The 25885-nt window shown below is 34.5% G+C and overlaps 4 protein-coding genes and 1 pseudogene across 5 annotated transcripts; 1 reads left to right on the top strand and 4 right to left on the bottom strand.

Annotated features, from left to right (window-relative positions):
* Positions 1-1643: 1643 nt before the first annotated feature.
* Positions 1644-2518, top strand: LOC123217042. Its single transcript, XM_044637784.1, has one exon. The coding sequence runs from the start codon at positions 1715-1717 to the stop codon at positions 2162-2164; it is 450 nt and encodes a 149-aa protein (XP_044493719.1). The 5' UTR covers positions 1644-1714; the 3' UTR covers positions 2165-2518.
* Positions 2519-2950: 432 nt separating this feature from the next.
* Positions 2951-7309, bottom strand: LOC123217041 (heterogeneous nuclear ribonucleoprotein Q-like). Its single transcript, XM_044637783.1, has 9 exons — positions 7155-7309; positions 5678-6105; positions 5469-5585; positions 5185-5325; positions 4914-5093; positions 4139-4340; positions 3625-3803; positions 3452-3537; positions 2951-3351 (listed from the first exon to the last, which is right to left on the bottom strand). The coding sequence occupies exons 2-9, from the start codon at positions 6062-6064 to the stop codon at positions 3219-3221; spliced, it is 1425 nt and encodes a 474-aa protein (XP_044493718.1). The 5' UTR covers positions 6065-6105; positions 7155-7309; the 3' UTR covers positions 2951-3218.
* A 218-nt stretch (positions 7310-7527) lies between these two features.
* LOC123216424 lies at positions 7528-10054 on the bottom strand (annotated as a pseudogene).
* Positions 10055-12382: 2328 nt separating this feature from the next.
* On the bottom strand, positions 12383-15050 carry LOC123216243 (probable L-gulonolactone oxidase 6). The gene is made up of 4 exons (XM_044636644.1): positions 14294-15050; positions 13654-13909; positions 13434-13535; positions 12383-13343 (listed from the first exon to the last, which is right to left on the bottom strand). Exons 1-4 carry the CDS (start codon positions 14981-14983, stop codon positions 12631-12633), a joined length of 1761 nt encoding a protein of 586 aa, XP_044492579.1. The 5' UTR covers positions 14984-15050; the 3' UTR covers positions 12383-12630.
* Positions 15051-21397: 6347 nt separating this feature from the next.
* Positions 21398-24448, bottom strand: LOC123215578 (protein IQ-DOMAIN 17). 2 transcript variants are annotated; one of them, XM_044635736.1, is made up of 6 exons: positions 24181-24448; positions 23837-24092; positions 23404-23724; positions 23012-23257; positions 22609-22746; positions 21398-22502 (listed from the first exon to the last, which is right to left on the bottom strand). In XM_044635736.1, exons 2-6 carry the CDS (start codon positions 23966-23968, stop codon positions 21720-21722), a joined length of 1620 nt encoding a protein of 539 aa, XP_044491671.1. In that variant the 5' UTR covers positions 23969-24092; positions 24181-24448; the 3' UTR covers positions 21398-21719. The 2 variants fall into 2 exon arrangements, with proteins under 2 accessions (XP_044491671.1, XP_044491670.1); XM_044635735.1 differs by having other exon boundaries at positions 23837-24448.
* Positions 24449-25885: the final 1437 nt, after the last annotated feature.

The following is a 25885-nucleotide window of genomic DNA, read 5'->3' as shown; positions in this document are numbered from 1 at the left end:
CAGATATATGTGTAGAAATAGGTCTCTTGGCCTATCCTCCTATCCGTAAAGAATGTGATGTGCAAATTGCCCAACAAAGTGTGGTTTGAAAATAGAGATACATATGTATGGGATTGGGAGAGCCATATAATAATAATAATAATAATAATAATAATAATAATAGCCATATAGTACATTAAATAATATTAAAAAAATAACAATCAATGCATAAAAATGCATTCATGACTCATGATTTTACCAGCAGGTAATAATAATTTTTTTTGCTAATTAATTAAAATAACTAAATTTAAAAGGATATATACAAAATTGACCAACTTTGTATAAGTTATATAGATATGAATAATTTATTAGATTTGGGCGAAGTTATCTACGTATAAATCAGCCTTAAATTCGTAGGTTTGTTGCTTTTAATATAAAGACATACCATTTTTGCATAGATTTCAATAAAAGTTTCTGACGGTTGTGTTTTTCATATTTGACATGAGTATTGAAAATTATGAATGAACCCATATGTAAAATATTAATGTTTTAGAAACTAAAGTGATGATCGAATTAATTATCTTACTGGTTCTTAGTTCGATCGAGAATAGATCGATTCAATTTATTATTAAATTATAATGAATTTTTTAAATAATATCGTATTAATTAACATATTTTACTTAAAAATTTATTAAAAAAAATCAATTATGATATTCAAACCTATAAAGATTAGAACATATCATTTCTATGGAGTGATAATTATTTATTCGATTCCAATGAAACAATTAGATGAAAAAAATCTTTATCTTATGATACAGAAAAAAATATAATTTTGTAAATTATTGCTTTTAGAAGACATTTTAATAGATATAAAATGTTTTTTTTTAATTTTATTTTTGAACTTATATTTTTCTTATAGACTTTTAGAAATTTATTCAGTTTAAAATGAAATAATCAAATTACTCAAAAATAATTAAAATTTCTAAAAATATCCTAAATTTTTGTTAAATCATGTTCTACTAGTTTTAATCAGTTTTGATCAAGTTTGACCGAGTTAACAAGTAAACAATTTTTTAATGTTAACAAGACTGGACTTGACGTTGGTTTTCGGTTCAACCGGTTGACTTGATCGGTCCGATCTAATTTTCAAAATAGTGTAAAATATATGTTGACCCCCATATGTGTAAAATATCAACTAAACCCTAATGTTTTTCTATCGAAAAGTATCATTTAGCCTTTTATATCATTCTTAATTTTTTAATACACTTTAAATTTATTGAACAATTTCGATACATTATAACATAATACATAACCATTGAATAAATAGAATTTTAAGTTAATATTTATATAAATATCTGAATATAACGAACTTCCTCCCTTGATTTTGAAGCCACGACATTGAGATTTAAGTGAATATATGAAAATTAGAATTTTGAATCTTTGTAAGCATTGATTATAATGTTGGTTTGTATAAAACATTGGGTCATAAAAAAGTGTTGGGGATATTTTGGTATTTAAATTTAGGTTTTGTATCTTTTAAATAATTGCTCAATTTAATATATCCCTGATCCCAAAATTTGGTCAGCTTAATTAATTAATTAATCTTATTTTTGTCATATTTATGTAAGTTAAATTTTAATAAATATAAACAAGTCATGCTAAGCCATTCACTTAAATAATATATTATTGAATTTCAAAGATGAAGAAGAGGTGTGACTTGTGAGACAACAAAAAGATGTGGGCCGTCGTCCCACTCCCAGCCACAGTTTGCTTCCCCAACCAAAGGCTACCGTTTTCCCGATGTCCAGTGGTGACTCTCGCGCGGTCCCAAAACGACGGCGTCGGTGGATTAGGTCACATCTTCTTAACGACGACGAATTCCGATGAGGTGATATCTAACACTAATTCGATCTCAAACCGGCAAAAACAGAAACAGGGAGAGGGAAATCAATTAAGTGGGTCAGACGTGCTTTGGGCTTTACAAAGAGCGGCTGTACAGAAGAAAAAGAAGCACAAGAAAAGAAGGGAATTAAAGTCGGCAGGAACTGGAAGCGACAAAGAAGACGCAGATGTTGATGATCATGATGTGGATTATAGTAATGTGAAACCATTGGATATAAAGAGTGAGTGGAGTGTTAAGTTGAATGAATTGGAAAAGCGATTGCAGGAACTGTCAGAGATTTAACTCATTTATCCATGTCCATGTCCATATCCTTACCCCTTCACATTCTCTTTTGTTGATATTCAATTTCATTTATTTTTCTTCTGTGTCTGTCTTTCGTTTGTGTTTTGTTTGCTATACAATAATTTTGGAATTTCATTACTTCCTGTAAACGGAGTTTTTTCATTGAGAAAACAGTCTCCTTGGTTTGTGTTCAGAGAAATTTATGTTGAAAAAAGAAGTACAGGCAAGTAACCAGCTATAGTTGATACCATCGCTCCGAGTCTTGTTGCCATTGGAAAACATTTCTCAAGTTTTTCATTTAAATGTATTGATTGCAAGAAAATTTATCGACACAGATTATTTAACAATATTCAATTCCAGTGAGTTAATTTTGATTATCGGCATATAATTTTCTAGATTTTATTTTCGGTCCAAGCAATGCTATTTGTTATCACTGTTTCAATCATCACATACAAAAACAATCTTGACAAAAAAGAAAAAGAAAAAAAGGTACTTTTAAGCGATGAATGTAAAGGTTTTATAAGAAATCTGTTAAGTTAAATTATGGATCCTTGATATCAAAGTTCCTACCAAACATATAGAAGCGTATGGGATTGGGTAATTACCTAATCTTCACCAACTTCACAACCACCAAATGTAGTATTTATTTTAAGAAATAACCCTACCCTGCAAGAAGAAAAGGAGTGATGTGTATAGAGCCAAAGTTGCACTTGCATGTGGAATAAAGGTTGTAAAACTCAAACACAAGCTATCTGGGAGCAGATAAAACAATACCAAGAAACAAAATTAGATGTGAAAAAATTACTCAACTATAAGTCATCTCCTGCACATTTATGTTATGAGGCACCTACTTTCCTGACTTCTTAAGATCCTTTTCCTCCTTCATTCTCCTGTCATAAGAGGCTGGGTCCAAGAGAAGGAAAGAATGTCCAGGAAAAAGAGCCAATAAGGATTGGGGTGAAACATGGGAGAAACGAATTTGTTATTTTAAATAGTCATCCATCTACAATGTACTCTGATTTCCTGAAAAATTGCATGTTCCTACACTTTCCTACTAATAGGGTCGATATCTTCTGCCACGGTTGCTATCATCACCACTTCCACCGCGTCCACCATGTCCACCTGGGCCATTGCTCCTTTCAACTCTCCGAGGCCGAGGAGGTGTCATTTGTACTCCGGGCTGCTGCCTGCACAATCCCCAAATAGCAAAAGCAAAGGTCAAAAATATTTTCATAGTTCCAGGTGTTAATTTTTTTTTATATATACAACTTTGAGATAGCAGCTTACAGAACATAGCCGATTCGACCATCTGGTAAGACCATTGGCACCATATGCATCCCAGCGGGCATGGGTCCCCTACCATATATCATAGGCTATTCATGCATGAAAAATTGTAAGATCAGTTTGACCAATCAAGATTCCTATAAAAAAGAAATAAAATACCAGCTACGCCTAAATACCTGTTGGAAAGCACCAGCAACACCAAATCCACCACCCACAGAACCATACAGGTTCCCAGCAAAGCCACCATACCCACTCTGAGGTAGATGGGTTGAATGAACCCCAGCATTATAGGGATAAACCCCTTCAGGTTTTTTATCAGCCTGAGGCTTTGCAAGGACAACCTCCAACAATTGGCCTACAGTTCAAGTCCATTCAACATATTATTTTAGGCAAACACAAAAAACCTTCGTTACTCTGGAATGTTCTTAAAATATGCAAATACATCATTTTAAGACACTATTTTGAAGATGAAAAATCACACCCAATTCTTATAACTAGCACCAGGAAAAGCAGCACAAATGCATGATAACAAATATAGAGGACATTTTTGTTTTTTGTAATTTTTTTTCTTTTTAAATATTATAATTGACATGTACTTAAATAAATTTAAGTTGAAGATTCTTACAAGTTTCATCACTGAGTTTCCCTAGTTCTACAAAACAAAACTGGGTGAATGTGTTAGACAATTACCATCAATTTCATATTTCTCTGTTTCTTTAACAGCCTTTAGTGCACTGGACCTTTCAGCATAATGGACGAAGCCAAAATCCCGTTTACCAGACTTTCCAGGGGGCATAACAACTTTTGTCACTTCCCCATGGCGCTGGAATAGTTCTTTTAGTTGCTCAGTAGAAGTGTTTTCAGGTATATTTTTCACATAAAGTGCCTTCACCTGTTAATAAACATGTACACGGCGTTAGACCACCATCTTACAACCATATGATATCATGTAAGTAGTGAAGCAAAATATGGTCTCACAAGATTTTCAAACACATAGGCTCACAATTTCACCAATTAGTGTAAAGTTGAACTCACCAGTATGCAATTCGCTATAATTGTAGTAGCTAAAACCACTTAGCATGCAACTAAACCACATGATCCATACATACATATTCTTTGTTATCAAATATCATTACATCAGGATGTAGATTATGGACAAAGATAAACTACCCTTCCTTCAGCTTCTTATTTTACAGAAGACGACAGAGATAAAAATGAACTATTACTCTCTGGCACATAATGATGTCAATAAGTAAAGTATATAATCGATCTTCTAATACAGAATTTCTTTTACATCTTTTAATTCCACCTATTTGCTGGGCTAAATTTCAAAGACTGAAAGTATGAAAGTATGAAACACCAGCAGTATGCAAGAAATTTCCCTAATTTATATAGATATCATGAAAAAGTAAGATAGCAACCATACAAGCTTGAGACGATTTATTTTAATTCCCTTGGACCTTACCTGTGCAGCAGCTGCAGAGTGATCAGGTGTGCTCTTTGGATCAGCCCAAGTGACAGTTGGGGTATTGCCATCTAGCTTAAAGTTTGCACTTGCCATTTTCTGCCTTGAATAATCAGCGCACGCATTATTGTAATACAAAACGAATGCAAAACCACGGTTGCGTGAAGGATTTTGAGGATCCTGTATAGAAGAAGACAATAAGAATTAGCAACGTTAACAATTTGAACTTCACCTTTGCAAGGTAAAAGCATTGATTAATTCAAAATTTCACCTTTATAAGCTCAATATTGTCAACTCCAGGACCAACATTCTCGATTACTTTTCTGAACTCATCCTCGGTCCAGCTCTTTGGAACATTACCAATAAATAATCTGTTCTTATTTTCTGACAGGGAACACCTTAATACTTTACCCTGCAGAGATGATATTTATAAAGAAGAATATACCGATAAGAATGGTGTAAAAGAGGAATTGAAGAAATTGTCACAGAACCAAATCATCCTGACATCTAAAAAATTCCTAGAGACATGTAAAATTGTGAGAAGCATCAAATCACCTTAAATTCTTTACTTTGTAACTCTTCAATGGCCTTTTTTGCAACCTCTTTTGATCTGAATGCTACAAAAGCAAAACCCTTGCTTTCTCCACTGTCTTTGTCTTTCATAATCCTCACCTGTAAAAGCATTCAAAATAACATCCATGAGGAACATGACAATGAAAATTAAAGTGATTAACTGCCGCAGAACAAATCATAACTTCACTGACCTCAAAAACTTGACCTATTGGTTCACACAAATCCCTCAGGTCCTCTTCCAATGCATCCTTTGGAAGCCCACCAATAAAAATTTCAGAACCATGAGGAGGAAGGGCAAGAAGTTGGTCATGCTTCTCTTTCTCCTCTTCACTGATGGAAGTAGTGGGCTTCTCTTCCTCTTCTGCATGTTCAGAATCATTGTGGCTTCTATTTGCATCTGTGGATTGAGCTTTCTCACCAACCCCAGTTTTTGAGTAATCATATTCTTCAACATTTCCATCTCCACCTTCATCTTCTCCATCACCATCTAGCTGCTCTTCGACATCATCATCCATCTCTTCCATGTAATTTTCCTCATCAAGATCCACCCGCTCATCAACTTCAGCGCTCTCGGCCATGACTGTTTCACGTCTCAGATCTTACAACCCAATAACAGTGCCTGAACAGCACCGAAATCATCTTCAAGCTTCCATGATTATTATGGAAAATGCATGCAGCCGGCAAGAATGTGCATCATGCACAATATATATATATATTTTTTGACCATGTATAAGAAATGGATATCCAACCACTATCTTGGATATACATTGACATTATCACAGAGTAATACTCAGCTAAATTTACAAGAAAAGCAATTAGAAGATTTTTCTTATCTTCTTTATCCCCCTTTTCAGATAAATGGGGAAAATAAAATTAAACACCCAAAGGACTTGCAAACATAAAAAGTATTATCATTATTTTTGCATAACCAGCAGTTCCTTCCTAGCACTGACCAGTGCTTCCTAGTATCCTACGGCTCAGATTAGCTTCTTAGAAGCATTGGACAGAGAAAATTAAAAAAGAGAGAAACAAGATCATTTGAATTCCATCTGTTGCTTCCCAAGAGAAAATACGAACCAAACATCAACTCCACTCCAACCAGCCCCAAAGCACTAAGACTAAGTCAAGTTTTGGTTTTTACAATTTTTGAAACGCTAGATTTAAAAACAAGATGAGGCCAAATTTCTTTTTTAAAAAAATTTCCAGTAATTATAATGGTATATTATTTTAATGATTCCCTTATAAAATGTAAAAAAAAAAAAAACAAATGATGAGAAAATCCTGAATTTCGAAATAATGCGGCACAACTCATCACACTTGATCTAAATTACCAATCACAATCGATTTGATCCCAGGTATTTATTTATCCCCACAATTTTAACATTTACAATGAAACAGTCACACATATTAAACCCTAAATCCGAGTTCAAGCGGAGCCGTGTGCCGACAGCAAGTAACCCTAAACCTATGTCATTTACATATTGGATTTGGATTGCACTGCAAGTAATTATCCGAATCAAATGAACAAGCTCCGAAAATTGGTTGGGAGTCATCTCAACAAATGAGGCTTTTTTTTGGCGCGAGTGTGACAGACATGAAATGAAATAGAAATAGAAACAGAATGATATAGCTGATAACAGCAGTAAATAAGTGAGATATTTGGCATACCAGTAAATGTTTTTGTGTTTTGTGGGTTGAGATTCCTTTGGGGGTCTATTGGTTTTGCTTTCTCTGTTTCTGTTTTCTGTTTCTCTGGTCTGGAGTCGAAATTTCTGTGTAATTTTATCCGACGAGCCCGAAGAGGTGTTTTCTTTCCAAACACCCTAATTAGGGAAGTGATAATATTCTGTGAACGGGTCTAGATTCTTTCCACAAACACACTAATCAAATTCAACCACGTCATTATATTTATACATAATGGGCCAGAGACTTAAATTAATTTACCCGGTAACCCAGATATCACACCCAAAAATAAATGAATTTTACAAAATAAAATATGTTGCTTTTCTTTTTTCTTTTTATTCCAACAATATAAAATTTTTCAGAACACTGATTTAACAACAATCTATCACCATGAACAACAACATTAATTTTTTAATAGTATTATATGTATAATTTTATATATAAATAATAATGTATTATTATATAATTAGATAATTAAAAATTAAAAATAAAATAATATTTTATTATATAAAAATAGATTATTATTTATATATAAGAATTATAAACATAATTTTATTGTTAATTTTTATAACAGCTAAGCATATAATACGATAATTTCTTATTAAAGTTGTTTAAAAAGGTAACTTCTGATTTTTAAATTTTCTTGTACACATACCAACAATAAAGTACATGCAGAAAAGGCTGAGCAAAGAAATCAAGAAAAATTGGAACCATCGGATGTCTGATGCAATAGGATGGGTTCTGGTTCCAAAAGTAAGGGAACTAAGACGGGTCAGTTCCCTCATATTCGAAATAGAAACCAATTTATGATTCAGACTCGAAATTATATTTGAAGTATCCAGTTGGGTTACCTTAAAAATTTAATCAGACCCAATTTGATGTAAATCATTTATTGTCGTTCACAAATAGTTAATGAGCTTTTAAAATTTTATAAGAATACAAACTCTTATATTTGTATAAAAATTTTCTGGGTCTATAGAAATAGGCATTCACCCTATCTTTCAATCCGAGAACTTGGTCAGTCCAAAAATTAGAGATGAGCCCTAAAGAATCATACTTCTCTTTAATCTCTAAGAATTTCCTGGCGTTTTTGTATTTTTTGATCACTCCATCAAACACTATGTTCCTATTTTTACCCCAGTGGGGTAGTCCACCATACTTGAACGCATCCATTTGTTCAATTTCTTCAAGAATATCTTCGTAAAGCCTTGGAGTCATTTGGTCTTTGCTTCGGTAATATGTGATATCAAAATCTATTGCATCCTCTTGTTTTCCCAGGTAAGCACTCGAAACTTTAACATAGCGCATGAGAATTCCATTGTAAAGCTCTAGACCACATGATGATTTAGGCTCCAATGCAACTAGTTTTTGTACATCTTCAATGAAGTTTTTGACGACAGACAATCCAATAGAGAAAGTTGTTTGATGGAAGAACTCGCCCTTGATTCTAGGGTCCCAAGGGCATGCTGTCATCAATGCATTCTGGGGACTATCAAGACAAGTTCCCGACGATTGAAGACGATTCTGAAATCCAATTACAGGATAACCCGTAAAGTGAACACCTACTCCAAAGTAATGACAAACTTATTCATTGAAATAATAAAATTAAAATTTGATGTCAATATAGTTGCTTTTAAGTGGAAGCATAATACCATTATTTGTTAAGCCAAATGCGCTTCTCACTAGCGTTGAAGTCACAATCTTTGCACCAATGCACTTGCCATTAGCATCATGAGTTAACTCTTGTTTCTCCTCTGATTAAACAAATTGAAAAACATGCGTTTACATTTTACAGAAGTTTTCAAAAGGTAGAACCAGATTGAAAGTGAGCTAACCATTGGTTCTGATCATTGCCAATGCAGCTGTAGGGGTGGAGCGGAATGCCGTGGCATCATATAGACCGTTGTCTGTTGTGTTTGTAGAAACGCGGTCATCAATTCTATAGATCACCTTACGTTGACTGGGGTACCAAATTATGTCGGCAAACTCATGTTGCCTGCCAAAACTAACAGCTTCATCAGCTAAGTCAGAATCATTCTTCATGAGATAGGTGATGGATCGCTTGAAGAGGGGCTGCAACTTCAAAGTAACCTACACAAATTATATCAATTATACATTAATATTTCTTTTAGTTTTCAGTATCTTGTTTGTTTCGCGAAATTCCATCTAAGCTATATTCCAATAGCACAGTCACACAAACTCGTTCACATACCTGAGATAAAACTCCGAGAACACCTAGTGAAACTTTAGCAGCAAGAAAATCTTGATGAATCTCATTCAGCTCTGTCACCTTAGCATATTCATCTTCTGCACTTCCTGGACTAACAATTCTTAGTCCAACAGCGTAATCATGAACTGAACTTCCCTTACCATACCATGAACTCCCGTGAGCTCCTGTGCTGATAGCCCCACCAGTACGGTGAATGCGGCAAGGCTAGCCCGGCCTTGCTGGCCTCCTCAATTATCTCTCTCAATGTCACGCCACTCTCTACAGTTATTGTCGATGCTTGAGCATCAATTTTCAATATCTTATTGAGATATTTGGTGCTAATGAGCAACCCATCTTCTCCATCTGGACAAACTAGCTTGGGAATGCTATGAGAGAAACGTGTTGCCACTTTCATTTTCCTTTTGGCAATTTTTGCCATTGATACTACCGAAATGAGCTCCTGTTCTGAGGTAGGGTATGACACGCTGGCTGCTTTACATACTCTTCGATCAGGGAACATTCCGTAAGAGTTTGTGATGGTGCAGGTGGAATTATTTGATGAACAATTGATGGGGTCTTCTGGAGGACTGCAACTCACGATAAAGGCCAATAGTAACAAACATTTTGACCGGAAAAGATGCCGAGATATAGTCGTTTTGGAGAATAAAATGGCCATATATTTGTGAAAGTTGGTATTTGATTTCACCTGCTAGTCACATGTATAGCTGTGTAGCATCAAAAGATTTCAAAGAAGGGATGTATGATTGCATTCTTTGAAGTCAATATCATGAATGTTTTTGGAGATAATTTACCATCATTTATAATTAACAACTGGAAAACGTGATTGTATTTTAATCCACTGATAAAAACTACTTACAGTGTTAATCGGAGAAATTTAGATGTGATGAAAAGTAAGTTGGTGGGCCGTAGTTTTACTTTATTTAAACTTCAAATTATGTTGTTTTTTAAACACCTTAAATGTTGTTAATGGAGGAGATGATAGATAAAGAGACGAGGGAATGAGACGTGCTTAAGCTAATGTGTTAGCTTAATTCTGATCTAGCACATCGAATTTTGATAGAAGTGTTAGGTAAGTCATTGGCATATGACATTAAAAAGTTAGGTCAGTGGTTGCATTATGGTTCTCTCGGCGTATCTGTTACGGCATGTCTTATTCTTATGCTGGATTTTTACGCGGATAAAACTCCTTTTTAATTCAATTCTTGCCAGTAATCAATGACCAATGGATAGTTATGGCTTTAGCTAATGTGTCATCTTATACATGAAATCCCTTTATTGTCATTTCAAACTACTTTTAGGGCAACAATATAATTTCTCTTTACTCAAATATTACTATTACCGTGCACGCAGGCTTAAGAGAAACATTACTTTATTTTCTTTTTCACCCTCTTATGCATGTACTTAATAAGTGTAAAAGATTATACTCAGGTATTTCTGTTTGATTTTATGGCCATTAAATCACATGATTATCCATTTCATTCTGAATGTTTACTCATAGTAAAGAGGAAGGTAATATACATACACATTGATTGATATAGACCACGGTGGAAGTACTGAAGTCTGATTTTTAGGAGTAATATACTTGATCTTCAAATTAATATTTTGATTTGCTTGATTGAGAAAAGCTGGAAGTTGAGAGTGAGCGAGATTCTTCTCTAACAAATAGAAAGTCAACAAACGTGTTCGTCGGATCATAATTTTAATAAATTATACATTCACGTTGCAAATCAGAATTGAGATGCATGACTAAAATATTTAAATTTTAGGAAACCAAGAACTAGAAGACGAACTTTGACTCTAAAATTGCTTATCTCAAGGCCGCAAAAGCCAGTTTTTTACATATAGTCAACTCGGTATGACCCTGAGGCAATATGGAACACCATAAATTACTTATAGGGTGCATTTAGTTGGGGGGATTAAAGATTATTCTGCTAATCTATTTTTTATTATTTATATTATTTTGTTTGATTTATAAGTAATAAAAAATTTCAGCAATCTTATATTATTAATGATGATATGACAGGTAATATAAGAGTTAATCTAATTACTATTTCCACCTTAAATATTAAAAGATTATTAAACTAATCTCGATTTTATTATAATATATAATTTATTTATTAATTTTTTAACTATAAAAATAATCTTATTTTTAATTAATATAATAAATAACATAAAAAATATAATTATACCTAAAGATATTTAAATAAAATAATATATTAATATTCTTTTATTCTCTCTAATCAAACACAATAATTATTTATACCTATCTGTTTTTATTAAACATAATAATAATTTATACCTAATAATCTTTAAGTTTATTTATCTTCAAAAGTAATTTTTTAATTTTAGTAATAAAATATTCATAAAACCAATCACCCTCTTAAGGTAAAAGAGAATGCCTATTAATTGCTTTCTAGTTACTACAGATATCTTTCCTTGTGCTTAATTTTCTCATTGATTTTCAAGGGTGAAGAAATGAAAGACAGTCTCTCAGCGCCAGTTAGCCCCTACTTCTCAGTTTTTACTAACCTTTGAAGTTTGAATCATGGTGTATAGGATTTAACATGGTTTCTTGGACATCATAATGTCGCATACTTATGGCTGTTACTGTTACCACACTTATAGCTCTCTAGCTATAAATATCCTTCTAATAAACGTTACCTCATACTACTGGAATTATAACTTACACGGGAATAACTATGGATGACGATGGGTCCTGAGCATAATCTTTTTCGGTTAAAAGTGGGCTTACTGATCATAAGCTTTAAGTTTTACATCATGGTCTTGATATGATCCAAATAGCTGTAGACTAGTTCGGCCATCTTGAGTGTTCCATCACAGACTTTTATAAAAAGAGTTCACCACGACAGCTAGCTCTCATGTGAGTGTGAGCATATACTGTACGCATCACACCCAAAACAAAGGAAATTTTACATCATATATTAATTTACTTTTTCTTATTTCTTTATATTTAAAGAGTATATCAGTTTCAAGACACAGATATTTTATTGTCGACATAGCAACTATAGTCTATAAAATAGGTGCAATTTTGGGATATAGTAAATAATATTCCTAAAAGAAAATGATAAACCTCAGGCTCGGTCTTGGAAGCTTCAAGCCTTTAACCATAAGAGATCACATATATGTTGTCTTACAAATAGAATCAAATGAGTTGTTAAGAAATTAAGAGATCACATATATATTGTCTCACAGATAGAATCAAATGAGTCTTTAAGAAATTATTCGAACACAAACTCTTGCATCCGTATAAATTTTGCCAGGTCTGCACAAATAGCCTTTGGCAGGGGCACAGTGACTGTCTTGTGAGCATATACACAATCCTTCAAGTGCACATCCATCATTCACTATATTCACCCTACCTTTCAATCCAAGAACTTGGTCTGTCCACTCACTGGAGAAGAGCCCTAAAGAATCGTACCTCTCTTTAACCTGTAAGAATTTTTCGGCATTTTTGTATTTTTTTATCACCCCATCAAACACTAGGTTCCTATTTTTTCCCCAGTGGGGCAGTCCTCCATACTTGAACACTGCCATTTGTTCAATTTCTTCAAGAATATCTTCATAAAGCCTAGGATTCATTGGGTCTTTGCTTCGGTAATATGTGATATCAAAATCTATTGCATCCTCTTGTTTTCCCAAGTAAGCACTCGAAGCTGTAACATAGCGCATGAGAATTCCATTGTAAAGCTCTAGACCACATGATGATTCAGGTTCTAATGCAACTAGTTTTTGTACATCTTCAATGAAGTTTTTGACGACAGACAATCCAATAGAGAAAGTTGTTTGATGGAAGAACTCGCCCTTGATTCTACAATCCCAAGGGCATGCTGTGATCGATGTGTCTTGTAGACTATCAAGGCAGGTCCCCGATGATTGGAGTCGATTCTGAAATCCAATTACAGGATAGCCCAAAAAGAGTATACCTACTCCAAAATGACCACAAAATTTATTCCATGAAATAACAAATTACAGTTTATGGCAATAATGTAGCTTTGAGTGGAAGCAATTAATACCATTATTTGTTAAGCCAAACGCATTGCTCACTAACGTTGAAGTCACTAGCCTTGCCCCAATGCACTTGCCATCAGCATCATTTGTTGATTCTTGTATCTCCTCTGATCAAACAACAAGCATAATAACCCAAACAGATTAGAAAATCCGTATATTCAGATTTCAGAAAAATGAATCAGTTGGTGCCAGATTAAAAGTATAATTGAATAAAAGCTAGTAAACCTGCAGTTCTGACGATCGCCAATTGAGGTGTCAAGGTGGAGCGGAATGGAATGTAATCATATAGTCCGTTGCCTGATGTGTTAGAGGAAACACGGTCATCAATTCGATAGATTGCCTTGCGTTGACTGGGGTACCAATTTATGTCTGCGAACTCATGTTGCCTTCCAAAACTAACCGCTTCGTCACCCAAGTCCGAATCATTCTTCATAAGGTACGTGATGGATCTCTTGAAGAGGGGTTGCAACTTTAAAGTGACCTAGTTAAATTATATGCAAATATACTTTAATATTATTATTTCCGCAAATTTTACCTTTAATTTTTCATTTAAACTAAATAAATTCCCTTTAGTTTTTCATTTAAAATGGCAATTGAATTTTTTTAATCTTTTTTTTGCCAGTTCAAAATGACTCTATTTTTGTTATGATATAACGATTTTTATATAAATGAATTTTTAAATTTAAAAGGTAAAAATTTTTATTTCATCAAAGTTACGTGGAAAATAGTCATTTGACATTGACCTTTTATAAAAGAAAACAGGTCATTAATAAAGCCAATATCCGAGAGACATAACTCCAAGATCATCAAGTGAAACTTTAGTGGGAAGAAAATCTTGATGATATGATAAATAAGCCGTTTATACCTGAGATATAACTCCAAGAACACCCAGTGAAACTTTAGCCGCATGAAGATCTTGATAAGTCTCATTCAGCACCCGGACCTTAGCATATCCATCTTCTGCACTTCCTGGACTCACAATTCTTAGTTCAACAACGTAATCATGAACTGAACTCCCTTTACCATATAACGTACTCCCGTGAGCTCCTGTTGCCATTAGCCCACCAATTGTCAAGCCCCACCAGTATGGTGTATAAGGCAAGGCTAGCCCGGCCTTGGTGGCCTCCTCAATTATCTGTCTCAAAGTCACCCCACTTTCCACTGTTATTGTCATTGCTTGAGCATCAACTTTCAAAATCTTATTGAGATATTTGGTGCTAATGAGCAACCCATCTTCTCCATCTGGACAAACCAGCTTGGGAATGCTATGAGAGAAACGCGTTGCAACTTTCATTTTTCTCTTGGCAATTGTTGCCATTGATACTACAGAAATCAGCTCTTGTTCTGAGGTAGGGTACGACACGGTGGCTGCCTTGCACACGCTTCGATCGGGGAACATGCCATAAGAATTTGTGATGGTGCAGGTGGAATTATTTGATGAACATTGAATGGGGTCTTCTGGAGGACTGCAACTCACCATAAAGACTAATAGGACAAGACATTTTGATCGGAAAAGATGCCTAGATGTAGTGGTCTTGGAACATAGCATTGCCATATATTTAAATTTAAGAAAGTTGGCAATGCTCAAATGTATTCGATACAACTTGAAATAGGTACGTGGCTTTTATAAGCCGCTGGACATATCAATTGTTGTGTAGCGTAGAAGCATTTCATGTAACAATAATATCTAATTAAATATCTAAATAATATATTATTACATACTTAAATCATTTTAAATAAAAATTAAATAACACTCCATGTGTGAGAACCTTTCATATGTATCTTTATTTCAGCACTAAAAAATTGGCTTAAGGTATCAGTCCTCTCCATGTACAGCTGGATGCATGCATTGAAGTCAAGATCACGTATGGTTTCTGGTGGTAATTGCCATCATTACTTTTTTATTTTCGTTTCAGGATTGGATCGTGGACATGTTTCATTTGTCTTCAAATTAACAGCTAGAAAATGCAGAGCTTATTTTCGTCCACAGATAAAATATATTTTAAACGTTAACAGGAGAATACGAAAAGTTGTGTAGTTACAACTACAAGTTGGCCGAAGGACACACGGTATATTTATGTTAACTTTAAATAATGTGTTTAGTTATATAATGACCAGAAGTAAAGGTTTATTGTAAGAAAGCTTAGTAAAATAAGGCATTAATAAGGCTAATGGACTTATTCTCACCTAAGATTTCTTGAATTCTCAAATTGATACCGGTTAAGGATATTAAAATATTAAACTTTTATTTATTAGCTACTAAAATTAATATAATCAATTAATTTTAAAGGTAAAATCATTATTTAATTAGTAATATATTAACATTAATAAAATTTTATCTTATTTTCTTTTATTAGTTTAGAACATTAATAATTTTTTTAAGATTAAACTTTGAAAAAGTTATATTTTCCCCCTTACTAGGTTTCCATTTCTCTGACAAAATTTCTTTGGTATTCTTTTGTTCTTGCGACTTGACTCTCCCTCCTCCGCCTTCTTTGAACCTCCCCCTCCTCTAGCATTTTTATCTCTGATAGAGATTGTGCTGGGTGGAAGACTGTTAACATAGAGAAAGAGAGCTTATAATCGGATTTCAGTTACTAAAAAATGATGAGTTAAAAATAAAATCACAAGAAAACAAATTATAATTTTTTAAAATTTAATTTTAAAAATATTATTAGTTTTTTAAATTAAAAAGAGAAAATCATATAAATTTTTATATCTTTTAATATTAAATATTAAATGATAATTTTATTTTTAAAATTAATAAATTTTATTAATTTTAATGATTTATTAAAAAAGAATTTGGCACTTCAATAATTAACATATATCCTTTTAGTGGAGAAAGTCTTTTGTCCCATTGGTAATTTTGATTAGATTGAACCTGGGAATTTGACAGGGCATGAGTAGCATATCTTTACCTACAGTCAACACGTATTTGCCCTGAAAATGTTTGACAGGGCATGAGTAGCAGGCTTTCTACGTTTATTAATGATTTGATCCGCCGACAACATTGAATGTCGTGCCTTCGATCTGAAAGTCTTATCGTGTAAAAGAAGCGGCTTCTTAATAGCTTAACGGAGTTACCATTGTGATTTTCTGTGACTTCAAAGGCCAACAATACTGTAAAAGCTCGTCGTACTGAGATCAGTTAACCCATACTTCACTATTCTTTTGTTACTATAAATCCAAATTTAAGGTGAGGGTTTAAATTATGCATCCGTTTATTTTTCTTTAGAGGAATTTCAAGTAAGAGAATCACAGAATAATTCAGGCCCGAAAAACTATATCGGTAACTTCAGAATGGTCGAGTTCATTAAAATAGGTTAAAGAAATGGCTGAGTCACATAATTATTGATGTAAATATTGTTTCTACAGATAAATCATAAATGTTGTTGAAATGATTGCCAGCGAAGTTTGCTTGGAAACTACTCATTTACTGTCATCATGATAATTGGTTACCAAAACCATTCAAAGTCAATATGGGATCGGCACTCGCATTCTGATTCGTTATTCGTGATTTTGTCTTCTTAATTACCAGAAAATCTTTACAAAGTCAAAACGATGATTCATGATTTTGAATGGTTTTTATATCCTTCTGATAAACGTTACCTCATACTTGTGGCAGTTTGGAAAAATACGGCATACATGCCAATCTTTGTATGTTGCATTTTTTTCACTTTGAATTATTCGTGCCTTGTGAAAGCAAAAGTTATGTCATATTTTCCGAAGACCATGTTGTCGACGATTGTATATTGAGAAAACTCAACAAAACCATGATCAAAGAATGGACCAAACTGGATAAGGAAGATGTGCATATTTGGCTACCGGCAAGCCAGGCGATAGCTGCTTGGAAAATGAGAGAGAAAGTTATGAAATCTCTCCTGCTTTTAAACCACTACGAAGAGCTTGTGAGGCTGCCATTGAAATTTTCAGGCACGAAACATAAGATTATTATGTCCATTCGTGCGGCCAAAAGTCCAGGGATTTGGGGAAATTTAGCAAATTAGACCATTGAATGAACGAAACGAAATACTTTTTTTTTTTTAATTATTATTTTGGATTAACTGAAACCAATATTTTGTTTATTGTTAAGAATTGTTTGAAACGTGTAGAGCTAGCTAATGGATTGCAGTATATGTATTTGTTTACTTTTATTATTTTGAATTATGGAAACTTGAAACAAGTTATGTCTTCAAATTTGATCCAAGTTGAAGTTTAACATGGAAAAAAGAACAAGAAATAAATAATTTAATAATATTCATAATTTATGGACATTTAAAATTGAAATTCGTATTAATTGATAAGGATATTTTTGTAATTACACTAATAAACATGACAGATATCTAGCTAATTGTTCTTTATTTTTTGGACCCAATTTTGAATAGCTTTTTGGGGCTACCCAAGACTGTTGGGTATGGCTGTGCTTTCAATTATTAACGAAAGTCCACATTCTGTATTATTCTTCTTCAAAATTATAATATCGTGTCACTCAATTAAATTAGCTTTACATCATCTCAAATATGGAATTTAAAATATATGCTAGTATCTGCGGACAGGGTGCTGTTGGATTTAGAATAAATAAATTTGACTAATAGCTAATCAATCTAATGTTGGAATCTAATGTATAAAGGTTTTGTGTTGGATTTGTATGTATATTAATCGAATTCAATTGAAATTGAATTGATTTTTTATCGAATCAATCGATTTAGATGAATCTGTTTGGTTTAGGCCTTGGAAATTCCCTAACTAAGCAAGGGTGGAGGTAAATTTGCGGAGCAAATAAGGGTATAATCATATTCATATAGTCCCCGGCAAATGTGTAAGAGAGAAATGTAAAGGTGCGTGATAAATACCTAAATAATGAAGGATTCAAAGATATTACGTGAGAGTTGTGATGAAAACAAAACTGGGAATGATTGTACCGTGGAAACACAAAGCAATGGAAGAATAGTACAGGAAAAATTTTCAAAATGATACGGTTGCACCAAACAAAACCTGAAGTCTTTTCATGGTGTATTCTTGGGGACTTACAGTAGTTTAGTTTGAAGTGTTTTCCCAAAATTTATGAGATGTTCTAAGACATTCAAAAAGGATTGGATCCCATTGCTAGCTAGCATGGCCAGAGAAAAAAACGACTGTGTTTTTTCGATAGATAGAGTGAATTAAGGAGGGAAAGGCACCAACTCTTGTTGTTGAGGTCGTCTAGACTTCCGTTGCCTGTTAAGTTGCTCGTTTTCATCCTTGCTAAGCCAATGGCTTTTTAAGTGTTCGCAGCTTGGAAATGCCAACTTCATCTGCTATTTCTGGTTTTCAAGCCTCCTAAAAAGGTACCTACCAGTGACTTCTGCTCCCACCCATATACACGCTTCATTAACCTCTCAAACTCTCTTTGTAAACCACTCTGTGCAGTCGCCACCAGAGAATCGTGGGAACTCCATTTTTGGTGCCTTGTGGACCATTGATACTTGACTAGGTCCTTCTACTTTGGATAAATTGCCACCTTATGCTTGCTTGGTATATTCAAATAAATTGTCAATAAATGATGGGCCACGTTATCGTACTCCTCATACAATATATATATATATATATATAAGCTATCCCTATTTTTTAAGTGCAACTCTATGCTGGTCCTACCTTTATTGTTTCAACTCATTGTCATTTCTGTAAGTGATAAATTAATCGTGGCTGGGAAGAATAAAGTTGATGAAATGCTAGTGGGTGTCCTACTCATGAATCATTCACCTTGTTATAATTAAGGGTTGTTTTTTTTGTTTTAAAAAGGTTGATGACAATGGGGTCATGACAGGTATATACGATTATTATAAATTTGGCTAAAAGACTTACTCCCACCCAAGGGTTAGTGAAAAGCCAAAGTCTCAACCATTAAATTTTAAAAACCTAAATAACTATTCATATATTAAAATTTACTATTAGGGTTAAAAGAAAAATTATCATTAAACAAAAATATTTATGACCATCACTGATTTCATCACCAACTGATGAAGACGTGTCTTCATATCCAAACGAAGACATATCTTTGTCTGTCGATGATGGCCTGAGATTGAGAGAGAACATGTCATTGCCATCTCCAGTTGCTGAGAGTGGTGGTTGAAAAAACTTTAGAGAATAATAATTATTTTTTAAACTTTAAGTGAGAAAATGTATTAGATTTTTAAATTTAGGGATGAAAATGTGATAAATTTTTAGTTTTTTTTTAAATATTTTTACTAAATAATATTTTTACCTTTAACTATAATAATGAATTTTAACATATGACTAAACATTTGAGTTTTTGAAAGTTAATGGTGGGACTTTGGCTTTGCACTATACCTTGGGTGGGAATAACTTTTTTGGCCTATAAATTTCAGTGCATACAAGACTCGGACAAAACATATCACATGGTTACATGGTATCAAGGCTGCACCTTTTGACAGGGGAAAAAGCTAAAAAGATGCTTTAATCAGTCACAACATGGACCCGCATGACGATTGTGATTCCATTTATATAGCTTAAGATTAACAAAATTAAAAAAAAAAAAAAAACAGTAGACTTCTTAAAATGAAAGAGGATTGCTGGTATGGCTGCCGACTGCCGCAATAGCTTTAGCTGTCCTTATGGTGATTTAGCTTTGGCTGTCCTTATGCGAGCACTGGCTTTTTATTACGGTGGGTTAATTTTTATAGTGATTTACATTTTCTGAACCAACGTTTGGCCTACTAATATTTCTCCACCCATTGAGTATACTATTTCATTCAAAACCCAAGTTAACATAAATTTATTTCTAATACTATGCACTACAATCATTATATTACCCTAATTAAGTTATAGCATTTGAAATTTAAAAACTGAAATTAGGGATTGTCAAATTCAAATTAAAAATTCTTTTGAAATTAGGTTTGGTTCAGTTTTAATTTTAAGGTTTCAATAAATTAAATAAACTTTAAAATTAGATTTTGATGATCCCTAATTTAGTGTTTTGGAGGTTGAATTTTAATTTGACGAAGACAATTTCCACATCAAGCATTATTTTCTAACTCAATTGAGCTTTGAACTGCCATCGCCAACAACCCTTCCTTCACCGTCACAATTTGCGACAAAATTCAGGGCACTTTAGTCGATGTTAGTGTAATCCATGTGCCCACGCCTTAATCTGTTTAACCAAAAACATCTTCTTACTACACTGAGCCTTGAAAAGCTGCCGCTGACAGTCTAAATTGTCATGACTTACGACATTGCTTTTGCCATGATTTTGCATTTTTAATCCATGACAGCAACATCACTTGAGTCGGCAATAGTGTGAGTCATGTGCTCACGCTTTTTCCCAGTTGGCCAAACCCTGGGTTTATGTAAATCGCAGAACCAAGTTGGTAAAACCCAAAAACTTGACTCGTTGGGCCAAAAGGGTTAGACAGAAATAATCAAGTTAAAGCCAATTTAGTCTACCAATTCAATCAGCAAACCTAAACTGATTTGGCCCTGAACCTATAAACCCTATATTTAATTGAATATTTTTTAACCTATACGAGTTCCTACTAATTAAATTGAATAATGTCATGTTCATGCAGATTTATATTACAACAAGAAAATGAAAATCAATGTTTGACTAAATAGGAGGTCTATTGAAGAAACTCTTGCTCCATCGCATTTTACACCATTGAAGCAACATGAGCTCTGGTTTTTTTGCGGTTTTTCAGCATAGAAGGGTTTGGTAAAGCAAGATTTTGAAGTTGATCAACTGTTGGGCATCGGGGTTTGTGGTTGGTAGAAGTCGAAGAAGAAAGAAAAGCCTCAAAAAGAAGTAAAAGAAAGGATGAGAAGAAGAGGTGGTGAGTATAGCCATTAGTGAGTTGAGTGCTGTCCTTGCATATTTCAATTTTTGTTGACAGACTTAGCTTATGGGTGAAAATGTGCGGAAAAGTGGTTTTTAATATATATAATGCACTAATGAAAATACAGAGGGAAAAGGCAATGACACCCAACCAAAACATTATTTCATTCGATTTCTTGAAGCAAAGTTGGATCTGTACATACAGGCTAAAGGGTAATCAGCATTACATAATTAAAACAAAGAGATTAAAAAAAGTTACAAAGTTACTTGCTAAACACTTGAAAGAATACTCTTGGGACATGATACTTGGGGAGCTTCAAATTCAATGAAAGAAAACTAGCAGAAATCAAAATATCCTCTACATAAAATCCCAACTGCCTCTAAATCACAACCTCGGATTCAAGCATTAAAATCTAACCAAGTTATTGTTGTTCACACTTAGCCGTAATCACCTAAACCATATTCACCTCAGCCACCTCCTGAGGTCACTAGTAGAAGGAGAAATTTCACCACCAAGGCTCTCGGTATAACATGAAGAATAATTAGATTGTTGCTCCAACCCAAACTGTGACCCACTAACACTTTTAAAGCTTGGACTCCTCAAGTTTTGTCTATAAACTCCATATCCCATTCCTACGCCCAATGGTTCTGGCACTGGATATGAAAGACGTTTCTTTGCTGATCCAACTCGGTCTCTCTCTGGCGTTGATGGTCTTTGCCTTGGTGCACTTTGAGAACGAGCTCTAGCCTTAGCAGACTCAGTTGCTGCCATGTAATTAGGCAATGTAGCACTACTCGAACCACCTCTGGCATGTTGATGCACATTGCCAGTATAGTAGTAATTAGACCTTAAGCTCGGTGTTTGAGATGTATTAAAAGTTCTATCTTCTCTGCCACAGCGAGGGCTGGCAGACCGGACCTGCACAGGCCTGGTTTTTGATGGAGAGGGTGTGACAGGGGAGTGATTAAGGGATGTATTATGGTGGGCTCTATGGTGTGGAGAAGCAGGCCTTTGATGGTATTGCTGGTGATACTGATTTTGGTTTGCTCTTCTATAATTTGATGCTAAATATGAATAAGGTTGGGAGGTGTCAATTTCTACAGTTTTGATGGGGTCTCTCTGATCCGTTGAAGCTCTTGCTTTGCTCTCCCATGGCTTCGTAGCCATCCATTTATCAAGCCATTTCGGTCTATCTTCTAGCTCAACTTCATCACCAATTGAGGAGCTTCTGCCATTTCTCCACATCTTTTATGTGGATAAACGTTCAGCAAATAACACCAATTAGTTTATCAAGTAAGTAGACTAAAAACAGAGGAAATTGAGAGATCGCATGAGACAGAGGCAAACACACCTGTTGAGAGAAGGTCTTAGTTAATGTCTTTTCACGTTTCATTGTTGCTTCTTTTCTTTGTTGCAGCATGGCTTTAACTTCCTCGATTGTGTGTGGCCTTTCATCCCAATCATCTGCAATGCTACTTTCCTCTCTAGACTGCAACATTGAAACATGTAAGAATAGTATCCCAACGAGAATAAAGAAACACATCAGTAACATGAAGATTTACAGAAGTAACTAAATAATTTCAACTTGTCGTCTGCTTAAGAAGGTATTGTTTCCCCGACTGTTAACTGTTCATTAATTTGCTTTGTCCATAATATAACTCTGCTTTATTTTCCCTGTGATAGTTGCTCACAGAAAGAAATAAAAAGTAGGTTGAAAAGGTGAAAAAAAGAGAAACTTTCATAATTAAACTGACCATTGATTTTCTATCAGAGATGTCTTGAAGATATCGCGATTCCCAGACGCTATTGGCGTCACTGAACGTGGATTTTCTGTTAGTTTCTTGAGAAAGCCTAACGCGTTGATCAAGCACCCTAGCTTGGACTCGAACCAAAGCTTGCATGCACCGTAGAGTCATCTTCGCTTGCTTTCTCACATTATGACCCCTCACTAGAGCTTGCAGCTTTACCAGCCCCCTTAGTGCACGGAGAGCTCTCCTTGCCTTTACACAAAATTAATCAAATCATATTCAAACAAATAATCCAACCATGTTGATGATTTAATAAAAATAAAAACCATCAATTCATCTTTAATTAGCTCAAGAGACCTGCTAATCAAACAGTTAAGTTCTTCTACACTTTTGCTTACCAAGTAACCTCTGAAGGCAGTTTGAATGACAATGGCAGCATATATTTCTTTGGCACTAAAAGTTGGGGGCCTAATGAGTCGAGCCACCTCAGCCGCCGCCTGAGCAGAAGCCCTGGCAGCCTCAGCGGCAGCTGCAGCGGCCACATCCACAGCCATGGCGTGCCTTTTTTCCTCTACCGCAGCCGTCGCTTGGTCAACCAGTCCAGCACCACTACTACTACTGATTCCGTCTACAGCAGTTGTCTCCTTTGTTGGGGTTTGCTGTGTCACCGTTTCTTGATTGGCAGTTTTCCTAAAAATCCATCTTCTCTTCTCCCTCTTCTGCATAAAACCATCAAAACAGAAATTAATATATAGATCATAGAACGAAGACAAACAGATCCAGAAACGTAAGAGAAATTTATATTATTAACAAATTAGCATAAAGAAAAACCTTCTCTTTATCTTCTTCTGGGTCATTTTCCTCCCTTATTTGCCTATTGCTCCTCCTGTCACTCTCTTTAGTAGGAGATCTGAAAGCTCTTTTCACAGCGGTCAACCATGAGGCACCTCCCTTCTTTCCCATCTAAAAATATGGTTAAACCAAGCTGCATTTACAGCAAATACAGCTAAAAAAGACGTCAATGAGGCAGGAAGTAAAAGACGAGGAGTTTGCAGTTTGTATAGTAACGCCCACTGGTTTCACTGTGCTGTGTAAGAGAGTGATAATGATTAATTAATACTACGTCCATGTCTGACGTCTAATTGCCAATAGCTAAGATTCAATACAAAGTATACCTATGGTGATATCTAAATGCTTTCAAAGTTGATTTTTTTTGGGGCATGGGAAGACACTAAATGGCGATGGTGTCAGATAGTACGCAATAAGCATTAGTACCGCAAAATATTATATAAATTGAAATATGAAAATATACAATTTACAGAGAACATGTAGCGACGGAGGGAGTGGGCGTCTGTAATACATGAAATCGATACATTGAAAGCCACGGGACAGCGAGACAGAGAGAGAGGGGGGCACGTTGTGGGGGCACAGGAACCAAAACTACTTTACATTGGAACAAAGTCTCTTTACTTATCTTTTTTTTTTTTCATTTTCTGGATAAAAAGGTTTTGAGTCTTTCGCTTTCTATTAAGATCAACTCCTAATCTCTCATGTTGTCACGTGCTAATGTTCTGAGCAAGCAGGGAAACATCATATGGTTGATGGACCACGGTGGTCCGTCTTCAAATAATTTATCCTACAACACATGTACATAGCTGTAACATTTTTGACCAAAATCAGGTCATCGAATCTAACCACTTAAAAGTTTGAAGGTACAATAATAATTTTCCCTCCAATTGAATATACACACGTGGCTTTCAACTATATTAAGACCAGTCAATCCAGTCAAACTGTACAGATTCCAATGCGCTTCATCCCTCTTGTGAATATGATACTTAAACGAAAATAAGTGGAACGAAAGTGTTTATAGAATATTATTTTCAAGGATTAAAGGTTAGGTAAGGTAGGCTCTGCCTCAACGCAGGGCAGGCCGCAATTCGTTTCCATAACAGCTAGCTATTATTCTATTAATGAAAAAACATGATTAACCAACCTTATATTTTTAATACTGTCGCGCTGGAAATGAATAAATTAAAACAAATGAACTGAATTGGACACAGCTCTAAAAGTTAATAAAAATAATAAAATATTAAAATTTTTAAGAAAAAGATATATATTCGAGGTTTTATCATATTTATAAAAGAATGACCGGAAAATAATAGAAACAATGTAAAAAGTAAACAGAACATGCCAACATGATGTTCACAAAAATCTTTTTTTTGTTATGAAACTTGGAGGAAATGGATGAAGAACGTCATAATATGTGTAATTGTGCCAGCTAAACCTGGTAGTTGGTAGTTAATTGACCTAAGCTTATTGATTTGTTTGGTCTGGGCATTCATGGGCCATTGAAATATGCTCAGTTATATTTTGGGCTTTTTGAGAAGCCCAAAAATTTTGAAGAGATTTTTTATTTCAAGTATCTTTCCTCGTTACGAACAGGATACATACATAAATGAAAAATAAACACTTTCCCACGAGAAATGCTTTCTCTGTAGTTTTGTTTGTGTTTGGATTTTATGTCTGCTAGCGGTTGTTTATTGCAGGTTTGTTGGCGACTTGGCGTTAGAGGCGCAGCTGAGGCTTGATTTAATTGTAGGTTTGTTTTGAAAGCCTAAGCCAAATTCCAACCGTACGGAGATTTTGGTTGTCGGGCGAAACAACAATCTAGAGCTTTTATGAAACAAAAATCAATCAGGATCAGGAGGAGAGACATAATTAACTTGAATACATCCATATGAATGTTGCCATACTTCACCTGCCCTCGTGTGATGATCAGCACGAGAAAAATGAGCTGTATTATCAACAATTAAAGGCTAATTACTATATACCCATATGATATTATGAGGTAATGGTAGTTGAAATTAGGTGAAAATTATG

The sequence above is a fragment of the Mangifera indica genome, chromosome 5 (assembly GCF_011075055.1).
Source record: "Mangifera indica cultivar Alphonso chromosome 5, CATAS_Mindica_2.1, whole genome shotgun sequence".
In the NCBI taxonomy this organism is placed as follows: Eukaryota; Viridiplantae; Streptophyta; class Magnoliopsida; order Sapindales; family Anacardiaceae; genus Mangifera; species Mangifera indica.
The sequence above is the reverse complement of the archived record's forward strand: the minus strand, read 5'-3'. Positions and strand labels throughout refer to the sequence as shown.